This window comes from Pagrus pagrus (assembly GCF_965226575.1).
Source record: "Pagrus pagrus genome assembly, chromosome: 16".
NCBI classification, from domain to species: Eukaryota; Metazoa; Chordata; class Actinopteri; order Spariformes; family Sparidae; genus Pagrus; species Pagrus pagrus.
The window spans coordinates 15193119-15206043 of record NC_140200.1 but is presented as its reverse complement, the minus strand read 5'-3'; the positions used below and the strand labels follow the sequence as shown (position 1 = coordinate 15206043).

Genomic DNA, 12925 nt, shown 5'->3' with positions numbered 1-12925 from the left:
TCACACCTTATTTGTAAGGCTGAATTAACCTGTTTAGAGGCTCCCGAAGCATAAATTTGCAATTGGGCCTTGGGCTGACCAAAATGCTTCGAGGCTAAAAAGCTTCTTCCATTGCCATGATAATCAACGTTCAATCAGTATTTAAAGTTAAGTTTATTCATCATGAGGAGTAATACTCAGCTGGGGAACATAGTTCTATAACATCCTCTGTGGTTCTGGAAGACCTTTGTAAAGTCTAGGGAGAATTACCCTGATGATGTCAGAGTGATGTCATCAAGGTTATTTGCGTTAAGGCTTGGAGACTGCATTTTTTTTTTAAACTAGACAGCCAGTGTCAGAAACTGAATGTGTGGAGATTGAAAGACGCAGGCATTTAGTTTTGCAGTGATGGCCTGACAAAAGAGAATATGAGTTGCTTATGGGAAATGTAGGATCCAATGGTTTTGACCCAAACTCTTCTGCACTGTTGATTTTGGCCACTCCTACTTTAAATCTTTGTTTTCTAAGTCCTCCAATTTGATAAAATGACAATCTTTCGATCACTGAGGTTCACTGAAAGCATGGAGATTGTATTGGCTGCATGGAAAAAGAGGTAAAAGGTAAAGAGAGCACGAAATCAGCTCCTCTACTGTGCAGTCCCACGTGCAAAGGGCTGTGACGAGCAAGAGCTCGACCTCGCTCGCAACTGCTCAACACTCGCTCACCCCCTAAATTGATTTTTGAGGCTTTGGAGGCGGGGACAGCGGCTGATGTCTCTCATTAGACTCAGAATTGGTTCTGCAGTAATTAGCTGAAAACATTTTTAAGAAGAGTATGCCACCCAAAGCCCCTACGACATAGGGTCCCTCTGCAGGACTTGGTATCAAGATAATAATAGGTTAGTTGACATTGTTTTTTATTGGTGCAAATGTAATTGCTGGAATTTTCTGATTAATCTATTGACCAACTGACAGTCAGTGGACCTGCCGCTATTGGGAGCCTTTGTTCTTGAGGGCAATTGGCTGGTTTGCCCAGTTTGAAATCCAGCCTTGATGATCTGGACTGGACAGTTATGTTGGCAGACACAATAACAAATTGCAGAGCAGTAAACAACCGCAATAAATGTTTAATTGGCCCATTTTTATCTACACTTGACATTTCTCAATTAAAGTTTGATATGGTTTCAAAGATGATGTTGCTATTGCGACATTGCACCGGCAAGCCCCATTGTGCCCGTGTTGAAAATCACACGTGCTAGATCAAACTGCTCATACGCTAGAATGATGGCTTTGATATACTGTTTGCTGTCTGAATTGACTAATATTCATGCAGACTATTTTTCATGCCAATAAGTTATAGATGCACATCGAGTAACAGCTACAGGTACTCCTCTTTTATGTTTTTCTTCTTCAGATTTGGTATATGCCACGTTGTAGTCTGGATTTTTAGAATGTGGAGGTAGTGATTGAAATACTGAGATCATGACACCAAATCCCCACCGTTTGATCCCACCGCTCCGAGAAGTCTTTGCTAATGTACTGAAAAAGTTTTTCTTTTCACATTCAATTATATTTTTTTTGTTTTTTTTGTTCTGTTTTCTGTAAATATTGTCCTCCTACATCCCTCTTCTCTCAGCCAGGAGTGTAATTCTGGTGGGAAACACTAAATTACAGTTGAACTGAATTGTTTTGCGTAAATACGGCCACATTTAAAGATATTTACAGAAAATATCAGAATCAGCCTAAACAAGTGTGGCGTTAAAACCCCCATCTTCCCACAAACAATTCTGAGGACATGACCTCGGTGTGCTCCTCTGTTAGCTACAGGCCTTTTCATGCGCATGTGTTAAAATCCAGTGCGGTTACTTCGGGCGTCCTGCCCTTTTATTCTCCCAGGTCGCCATCTATCTGTTTTCTTCTCTTTCCCCACGCTTGTCCCCGTGCCAGGCTTTCTCTCTGCCATTTAGCCTAAGTTAATGGACTCTTCCACATTCAGCTTAGACATGTTGTGAAGTAAACAGCAGCTCATGAAATATTTACCACTCTCCTGTGTGTGTGTGTTTGTATGTTTGTGAGTGTGTGTGTGTGTGCGCGCAGTCAGGTGACTCCAGCACACCCACCCATGGGCACACACATGCATATGAAATGCCGGGTGCGCCCCAAAAAGCTATGGGTGTCTCCGCATCTCGGCTCTTTGCCAACCGAGAAGCAGAAAGGAGCTCTGGGAGTGGGAGCACTCTGCTGCTGAATGACTCACACAGTTGCTGATATTCATATTGATGAAGAAAAAAAAAAAAATCACAGTCACACTTAAAATTTAATCGGAATGTTTTTGTTGCAAATGGCAGGGACCAAGGGAGCAAACATTTCAGGTTACAATCCCTCCTGAAACATTTGTTTTCTCCTGTTGCTGTCGCTTTTGGGAATGAATACATTATGATTTCTTTGTGATCCACTAATATGTTGTGTCTGGTTCTGGTAGTTACATTTGAAATGTGTCAACCCTGTGTTCCTGATACGAGTCTGATCCATTCCTCGGGAACTGGGGTAGAGGCTGTAAGGTCACTGGATTGAACCTCAGGACCAGCTGAGAAAATAGCCAGAAAAGCTGCTCACTGGCCATTTGTAAGAAACTGTGGCTGCACCATGCAGCTATCAGGTGGAAATCAGTGTAACTTTATGACTATAAAGAAGGCTGTTTCTCAAGAACAGCTTGCTCAGCAAACCATCCCTGGATAAATAATGGTTAAAAATTGCTGCCAGGGTTGAACTTGATGTTTCTCTTGCTGCATTTCTGTATCCAAGCACCTGCAAACTGCCCCCTCCCTTGTCCTCATAAATTGATATTGAGAAGCAGCCATCTCAAATCGAACTGGTCGATGGTGGGATGGAAAATCCCCAGAAATATATTTCATTTCAACATTTTTGACAGCATCGGTTACAAAACTACAGCTCCTGTCCAATCGTAGGCCACATTCTGAGGAGTTGTGAGTGTGTAGAGTGTGTAGACGGCTTTTTCACTTCATTTTTTCCCACTTGCATCCTTTCTTCCTTCTTCCTGATCCCCTCCTACATGTCTGTTCTTCACACACAACCATAGCATCTCTGCCACCATGCTACATGCCAAAACATGTACCACGTCTTGCTGCGTCCCCTTAGGGTTGCCCCTAGCATCACGCACTAATACACTCTCCTGCGCCAACATAGATGAGAAGTCACACACACACACACACACACACATACATATATACACACACACACACACACACACACACACACACACACGCATATATATTTATATACATATATATATATATATATATATATATATATACACACACATATATATATACACACATATATATACATACATATACAGTATATAAAGTATAGATGACGCTCCCTTCCTGTTGTCCCCAAGCTCGAGTGGCCGCGTTGGTGTAATAGAAGCCGTCCTCAGCCGAGCTTCCATGCATAATTCAGTGGCGGACCTCATCGCAGTGCTCATTGCCTGGAGACCGGAGCGAGCTGATAGATGACCTCTGCTGCAGCTTGAGTCACGTTGAAGATTAACCAGCAGGACTGAAAACGGGTCATCTCTGCTGACCCCTCAGGCTCCTGCATGTTGCTGCAGCACCGGGGTGACAGTCCACCCAACAGTACCATGTGCACCATACCCTCCCTCCCTCCCTCCCTGCCTCCCTCCCTCCCTCCTTCCCTCTCGGTAGCCGTGACAGCAAGGTGAAGGGCATTGTTGGAGAATGATGACGTTTGAAACGCAAGGTCAAGAGGAAGATTTGGGGAGCAAATGTGCAGGTGGAGCTGACAAGAACAGTATAGACCTCCTTTCCCTTCCACTTATACAATTCAAGGACTGGACATTCAAAAGAAATGGTGATGTATTTCATTTTGTCCAGAATAACTGTGACCTCGCAATCATGTTGCCACTTTACTTGGAGGATGAGGGTGGTGGAAAGCGGAATAAAAGAAAATACTGGCACTAAATGGCCAACTTCTGTAAAAACCCCTCTGTCAGCGTATCTGTCTCAGAGTCCAACTTAGAAATGATTGTGCCACAGCAGGGAGCCTTTTTTTATTTATTTAACTGACATTATTATAATTTCCATTATTTATGTAGTTCCCTGTTCATGGCGACTCGAGGGCAGATGTGAGAGGTTTCAGAAAATGCAAAAGTCTTTAGGTCTCCGTCTCACGCTCGGGCTATATCTCTGGTTTAAATATTACTCTGCCAGATCCTCATCTGGGGAATAGATTATAGTAGAGTGTCATTTCCCCTTTAATCAGGCCACATTCTGCTGACACAGGACTCAATAGATGTCTCCTCTTTCTTTCAGTTATAAAACACAGCGATCTGAAACTGTTGAAAGAGGGACCATGAATGTGTTTCTTCACTTATTTGCCACTTAATCACAACCAAGGCTAAGATGAAAAGCATGTTAAAAAGAAGCTGTAAAACCGTCTTCACTCAATTATAGTTAATTAAAACCGATTTAGCCAATAATCCACACAAATTTGATATAAAACACCTCCTTAATAGTGATTATTATGTGCTGCTGGGTCTTTAATTGCACTGTTGATCTCAGGTTCTGTTAACTAACCTCTTCAAACACTGTGTGCATCCAGTAATTTAACTAGATTAGCTTGCACTGTATCACATCTAGCCTCAAACATTAAAGCGTTTTTGCTTTTGCTTTAAATGGCACTAGATTGTAACAATTCCACCAAAAGTGTGAGGTCAGCAGACTGATGCAACAGTCAAACACCCACACAGCTTAGAGTGATTGATCTGTTTTTCAATGTGCTTGGTCTTCTGTATCTGAATATGTTGATCATTTTTCTTTTGAACTTGTAAAATGATATTAGCTTTGTATTTTTAAGCTGTAAATGGAATCCCGCAATTTAGTGTTTCAGGGTGGTAACCTGAGGCGCCAGATGGTTTGTTTCACTGAAACATCTGGGAAGTCGTTCATAGAAACTGTTTGGAATAGGACAGGCATGTTAAAATAATACTATACGGGTGATTGGATGAATCATCAGTCCGTCATCGTTGATGATGGGCTAACTTGACCTAATCAGATCAACAGTAGAAGAGTACTACCACAGGTAGCCAGTTGGTAAATCAAAGTTGTGCAAAAGCCAGTTGAGAGAAAAGTGAAAACATCTCAAAACCTTCAGTGCTTTAGCTGCATCTATGCTAACCTCTTTAGGAGCCACCATTGTTGTTTTCAAACGAGCAGTCGCTGCTCTTGCTGGTTGTCACATCTAAACCACGCCTGGAGCTCCCAGAAGTTCCTCATAGGATGCTGCTTGGTCCGAAGCACTGTGGTTCAGCCATAAGCACATAGCCGGAAGCCCGGCAAGATGGATTCTCAAGATCACATCATGATGAGATGTCACAAATCCACTGCCTTTCCCATTAAGAAGAACATGAGATATCCTGACTTTTAGTTAGTAGTATGAGAGAAGCTTCACAAAAGCTGTATCCTACAATTCCCAAGATGCAAATCAAAAGTGCTTTTTATTTGAAGTTCCCTGGCTGTTAAATGCCCCCATCTTTTAAAATTTGTGCCTCAAGTTTGTAAGCCAGATTTTCTTGAAGTCTCATTTTGTCAGATGTAAGAACGTTTCTTCTAAAGCCACAGAAGAAAATATAAAATTGATGGAGTGTGCCTTTTAAATTGAACTTGTTTTTACTGCATGTATTATAGTTGGGTGAATAGAAAATGTTAGCATTTCCTGGACCTTTTTACCTCTCTGTTATCTAGACTGAAATCACTGACTTGCCAGTGTCCAAGGTTGGCCCTTTAACTGCAAGGAGTTAATTTCCCAAGAGTTCTATTAATATACCAGTAATATATGACTAGCTTAGCTTGACTTTCAAGTGTAAGCAGAACTACTAGCTCAAAGCATTTTCTCCAAAAAGTTCCCATATCCTACTTGGCAGCAGTTGCCCGCCTCATCCTACAGTTTTATATTTATCAGTTTTAGTCTACTGAACACAAACCTCATTACGGCTCCTCAAACACAGTGACAAGGGTTTTTGCAGCCTGCCTTTTAGTAAAGTCCCAGTCGTGCATTAGCTGGTGGAGTGCTACCCCCTCGCAGCTCTTATTTTCCATAATAAAACACAGCTCAGCACATCCTTGTGCTGCATGCATAAAGAGGAGCCACCCTTGTGTCAGCCTAGGTTAGTCACAACAGGAGCACAGGCAAAGAAGGGAGTGTCTGCACAGATTTCAATAATCCCGCATCATTCAATAAGAAATGAAGGAGAATGGTTTGCCTCTCATTGTTTCAGTGATCTCAGCTGCTGTATTCTGGGCAGTTTGCGCCAGCGAAGCATGAACAGTCTCTGTGGTATTACAGCATGGCACCATTTATGTCCTACATATGAACCATGCCGCCATGGTAAACATGATGAGCTACTGTTAACCTACTTCTGTGCTGCCAGGCGAACCCCAGCAGGAACACTTTTCCTCTGTCTTGAACGCTCACAGGCAGAAGCACCAGAGACACTGCGATGTGTCAATCAAGCCCACCCCACCACCATCACCACTCGCATAAAGTCTAAGATGTTTGGCATTATTCCAGCGCGCTGTGGTACACACTCAGAAATGAAAGCACACATACACATACACGCACCTGCCAGTCTTCATCCCATCACACGACTAGTCTCAGTTGCGTGGCAGGGCTTTGTTGGGGAGTTGACAGCGAAGGTTGCTTCATAAACCCGGCACGCGTCCATCTCCATCTCCCCCGCCGCTTTGGGATGAAGGGAAGTGATGATCCAGGGATTTTTTTCGTTCCCTCTGCTCCATTGAGCTCTGCGTATCACCTTGACAATGTTGAATTCTGTCATGGAGGCTAAAGGGATGGCAGTAGGCACTTGGGTAGAGCGAAAAAGCTCGGGGAGAAGTTTGTGGGATTTAACTGCCTCCAAACAAATCCATTAACTATCTGTATGAGGCGTGCTTTAACTAAGAGCGACGGAGAAAGTGTTGGAAGTGGGTTGTGGTCGGCTGTGGCTGAGGTACTAAGTGTTGAGGAATTAAATATGTATTCTTGGTTATGTGATGGCTTCTGTATGTGTATGAGTGAGAGCGTTTGAGAGACTAGAGTGTGTATGAGTACAAGTGTGTGTCATGTGCAAGCAGGCAGGACGTGGAAAGTAGAACATCCCTGTCCTGCCTCGACAGCAATGCAGCATAGCTCAGGGACTGCACATCACTATGTAAATGCAAATTGCAGTGTCATGCTGATCAATCCTGTAGGCTGCTGAGACAGGGTTATGTCGGGACCAGTCTGCAGCATCATGGCGGCATCTGGCGATCTGTCTGCCCTGTTCTGAGTTATGTGTTTATGGCGCTATATGAGTCATGTCTCTTGCTTTGCTCTCCCCAATAGGAGTACTTGTCTGTTAGGCTGGCTTGCTGGCCTAGCTTTTCAGTGATTTGAATTTGCTTGTGTTTGATACATTTGCGAGACAAAACGTTGCGCAAGAAGCTCAGCTAACAACCATTTCTTTCTTTGTTTCTGCAGGACCCAATTCGAGTAAAAGAATCCCGTTGGACAGGAAGGAAACAGCAAGACAGTCTGGGACACAGGTCAACCTGGAGCTGGGTGGAGGGGAGAAGACACCAATCGGGCTGTTAAAACACATGCTAGCCATGCTTTAGCACACACAGGAGAGGCTGCTTGATCGCTGGAGAAACATCCACAGCCTTTTCTCACCCACTCCTGAGACACAAACACCCGCATCTCCCTCCCATCCGTCATTCAGTGAAATCCATCCCTGCAAAGATGCCGATGCCAAGGTTGGCGCTGTGGCACTTGTGGTGACGGGGCACAGAGTGTGTGTGCGCACATCCGGCAGGCAGGCCGGTGGGTCGGTGGGTGTACGGGCACACCAAGAGGCATTTTTGGGTGGGTGAGGTTGAACCATGCGGCCCTGGGCGGGTTCATGGCGTTGGATTACCCTGGTGCTGTTGGCCTGGGGCACGCTCCTCTTCTACATTGGCGGCCACTTAGTGAGGGATAGCGAACACCCGGAGCGGTCCAGCCGGGAGCTCTCCAAGATCCTGGCCAAGCTAGAGCGGCTTAAGCAACAGAATGAAGACCTGCGGCGCATGGCCGAATCGCTCAGGTAAGCTTGATGCTTTTATAAGTGACTTGCTTGACTGTAATGACATCAAACATTATTTTTCTTAAAATTATTGTGTACATGTACATTAGTATACTAGTTAGTTTATGTGGTTGAACACTGAATATGCTAGTTGTGCTTTGATTGAACCAATACAGCACGTGACCACCTTATCTGGATTTCCGATCATGTGCGTCCTCAACTTGAGTTTTGTAAACGGCAGATTCCATTTGCTTGGATTTATGTCGCTCTTTTCTGGTCTACCAACCACTCACCCATTCCCATGCACATCCATGCACTGATTGAAAAGGCAGTCATGCAAAGTGTTTCCTAAACAAAGCACCCAACAATGGAACAGCCATTCGGAGCAGTTTGGGACTCACTATCTCGCCCAAGGACATGTCGACATGCAGCTGGAGCCAGGGATCGAGCAACCAACCTTCTGATTAGTAGACAACCTGCTCTATCTCCTGAGCCACTGCAGCACTAATAGTAGTAATAGTGAGGTGATGATAAACAATGTAGTAATTCTGTTAAAATCATTTGTAGAAGATAGAAATTCTCAGTTTCCCTTTAATGTATAAATCACTTATCCCAAATGTGATCAAAACTGAGCTAAGAATAAAAACATTTGGATATTAGCACTCAAGTAAATGTGCTAAATGAAAGGTTAGCAGGGTTTCTCACTGACAATAACAACTGAATCATCACAATCTGTGTTTTCCATTAAAATCTACAACTCAACATGTCCTAACCCTACCTTTTTTTGAACATCTGCACACGCGGCAAAGTAAAATAGTGTTACAGCTTATATCAGATTTGCAGGTCAGTGCCATTTGATGTTGCACCAGATTCTGCGTGCTTTCCTAAAATGCATCAGTTTCCAGAGTTTTGTCACCACTGTGTTGACGTTTTTGTGCACTGTTGGCCAAACAAATGTGATGCCCCCCTTTTGCTCGCCTGGTTAGTATACTTTACTTTTTAAAAAAAAAAAAAAACTATGGTGCAATGCATCATTCTCTCAACAAGTCTCTACAAAGTCCAGCATTTAAGTATAGCCTCCAGCTCTATGGTAGTCCAATCAGAGTAATTTTACAAAGGCCAGGATGTGGCAATGAGATTGTTGTTTTTTTTATTTGTTTTTTTTTTTTTTGCTTTTGTGAAAATTTAATCAGCATCTGATTAAATCAGCATCTTGTGCTGCGCACAGTTGAACAAACGTTGCAGCAGCGTTTCATCAAAAGCCGATCAGTGGGGCTGGAGATGCTGTGTGTGACAGACAGATGGATGGACTGTCACACACCTCACCAGATTTCATTGTGTTATTTTGGCAGACAATAGCACATTGTACGAGCCCATTAACCACACAGCATCGTTCACACACTATGCTATGTTTAATAGAGGGACAGATGGTTCTGCTCTTATCTCTGCATGCTGACAGTGTTTCTCTTTGCACATAAACACTGGGTCTGCGCATGGATGTGTACGTCTGTGAGTGTGCATGCATGTGCAATGGACGCAGTTAGTGTGTCCTGCTGCGCGCCATATTAACAGGGAACCCGAGCTTCAGATGTTGCCCATTGCTGCTCCTCTGTGATATTCTGATTCACTTTGATGCAGGGCCCTCATCAGCGCAGAGTAACATAAAAACACACGCGTACACGTCGCTTCAGACAGCTGGTCCCTGATTAAATCCCTTGCTTTTGTAATTATTCAAAATTGGCTCAAAAACAAAGGTGGAATTCATGGCATAAAAAACAAGTGCAGCTTTCAGTCGACCAGTGTCCAGATGGGTCCCCGACACACTGCACGCTTGTTGCTTGTTATTGAGTTGGGTTGTTGATCTGGGACCGAGGCCTCCACAGTTGTTTACTGGGGCAGCGCTACAGTGCCTTCTCAAGTCCCCCTAAGCTTCAGCTAAGTATCCAGCACAGCAAGCCAAAAGCAGGCAACTGGCTTGCGGAGGTAAAGCTTTATGAGCTATCGACGGAGACAGGGGTCTGTTTGCCCTCTGTTTCATTTTGTGTCTTTGTGCATGTGTGTGTGCAGTGGTCAGATACAGGCCCGGGTGAGAACAGCACCACCGCCTCATCCTGTACTGTCTCTTATCCTTATATTAGAGCCCTAATAGAGGCAAAGAGGCTGTTAGTGAGCTGCCCATCAGTCGTGGCACAGCCCCTCCCTTCTCTCCACCACCTCCTCCTGTTCCTCGTTTCACTCCTTCCTCACCTCCCTCCTCCTCTGCCTCATCCAACCACCAAAGTGCTGACAGAGGCATGGCACAGAGCCAGACTCCAGGCGGCAGGTTGTCACTGACTGACTGACTATGTAACAACTCACTAGCTCGCTGATTGACTAGCTCAACGCATGCCTAACCCAATCCACCGACTTAAACGCTCTGCATATTTGTTTTGAGAACATGAATCTGAGTTTTGTATTAGAGGCAGAACCGGTCCTTCACAGGCGTCCCGCTGACATTAGGTAATAAAGCAGGTTTCATTCGAAGCACCTAACCTTCGCATTAGTGCATTCATTTTTTATGAGCGGCCTCAGAGAGATTTAAACCTATAAAACTGTCATTATTACACCTTTGTGTTGAGTCGTTGCGCAGTAGAAAACCCACTGCATTGCGATTGATTTATGGCTCAGAGTGGGATTTAACTTGGTTAGCGCCATCACACCACAGCAGCACTAGATGGATGTGTAGTGCATTGTTGGGCAGTGTTGTGCATTCATTACGTACCTGAAGGGATCTTGTTTACATTGTTCATTTGCTTTATGATAGAGAGTGATAGTCAGGCTGAAGCAGTTTGCATGAGATATTGATTTTCTTGGTCACAAATTGCAAATTTGAGTAGCATCAAAGCAGATGAAGATACTTAGTTATTCAGCCTGCTCATCTGAGGCTGTGCACAATTTTCTTCTGAGCTCTCCATTATTTTTAGAACGGAATAGTCATATGAAATTAATTAATCTATCAATCAACTCTCAGATTCAAATTAGTATCACCTGGCTGGCCTACAGATTCAGTCCAACGCTTCAGTTAGTCAGGCCATTCCTGAGTGATCTGAGTGACAGGCAACGTGCCAACCCACCAATCACCCAGCAGCATTAATAAGAGGTGAGCACGAGGTCGAGTCACTCAGTCGGTCTGGCTCCGCCCTCTCTGCAGCTGTCAGTCACCTCGGGCGCGAAGCCACGGCCCCTGCAGAGACAATGACATGCGCCAGCCTGATGGTGTGACATCGGAGGGAGCGAGGGGTGAGAGTGACAGCTGGGCTGAGCGATGAGGACCTGATCGATCCCCTAGGCATGCCAACAGAGGGATGGAGGCAGGGAGGGGGCGATGCAGAGGAGGCAAAGAGGAAGGGAGCGTGATGGATGGTACGAGGACTGCGCTAAGTAAAGAGCGGCTAGGAGGAAATGGAAAATGAGGACTGAGAGGATGAGATGAGTTGCGAGGACCACAGTCGTTGCAGTAAAATCTTGTCCACACATGGTACTGTTTGCATGTCCGCCTCATTTAGGTCACTATCTGTCAAGTAAACTAAAAATGTAAACAGACGTGTTTGGTACGGCGAGGCCTCTGTTCACCCACGTATAAAGGAGACAGTGAGGAGACTCATTTATCCTGTAAGGGGTTTTAACCCAGTGCAGCCCCACCAAACAGATGCAGACCTAAACACCCATCGACCCAGCCGTCGCTCAGGCCCGGCGAGGGACGGCCCGCTACCACACACACTAGCACCATTGTGGGAGCTGTCTGTGGTCAGGACATCTCTGTCAAGTAGGGCATGTAGCGGAGCTGGCCCCGCTCCGGCTGTACTGAGGCGTTGAAGCAATGCAAGGCAAGAATGCAGCATTCAGAATCAGTTTACAAGGATTATACTGTGTGAGTCAGCAGACATAACATGAGATGAAGAGACAAGATCAACGGATTTGACACAATGCAGAACTAGAATGGTAATCAGAGTGCATCCCTCGCCGAGGCCCAACAGTCCCCTTTAATTCAATCAAGCCTAATCCAGTATCAAACTCGATAGCCCTGTGTCACTCTAAATTTGAAACACCCTAACTGATTAACCTTAAGTTAAGCTCACCAGATCTCGGATCTGCATCAAATTGCACTCACCCATAGATACCAGCCACCTAAATAGTCCATGCATTATTCCCTGAGAAATTATCAAAAATGTGTCTACCTTGTAATGTTAAAGGAAGTGAGGAAAAATTCCTGTATCCGTCCCTTTATCCGGATCTGCACAAAAAGTTAGTGGGGACTATTCTGAGCCGAGAACCATCCTCCAAGTTTTGTGGAAATCCGTGAAGAAGTTGTTTTGTAATCCTGCTGACAAACCAGCCAAGTACATATAACATACAGTTAAATATAGTCAGAAGATATATGTGGGGATAGCATTGTTCCTATCTTTTCCAACACGTCTTCCAAAGCGATTATGAGCAGTGGTTGCGGGTTTTCATGGTGGTAGCAGACTGTTCCACCCATTTGCAGTGTTTACTTGCAACACACTGAGACATTCCTGTGGTTTATTAGCTTGACTTATTGGAGTCAAGTGGTTTGGTTTAACACAGCAAGTTCCCAGGAAAGGCTGGGACAACATCAGTCCAGTGTTTGAAGCGTCTTGGTGTAGTGATGCACATGTAAACATGTAGACGTTACAGGAACAGTGAAACAGAGTTCCTTCTTAATGTAAAGGTAAATTGACTCCATGTAGCCCGCTTTCATCTCCACCTCCCAGAACACTTTACATCTCCATCCATATGCATGCCT

At 44.5% G+C, this 12925-nt stretch overlaps 1 protein-coding gene across 2 annotated transcripts in view; it reads left to right on the top strand.

Moving 5' to 3' along the window:
- The window catches only part of fut8b (fucosyltransferase 8b (alpha (1,6) fucosyltransferase)), a 93698-nt gene that overhangs the window by 40617 nt on the left and 40156 nt on the right, over positions 1–12925 (top strand). For both annotated transcript variants that reach the window (XM_084377285.1, XM_084377286.1), the window contains exon 2: positions 7539–8142. In XM_084377285.1, coding sequence (XP_084233411.1) covers positions 7940–8142 — 203 coding nt within the window. In that variant the 5' untranslated portion in view covers positions 7539–7939. The remainder of the gene's footprint in view (positions 1–7538; positions 8143–12925) is intronic.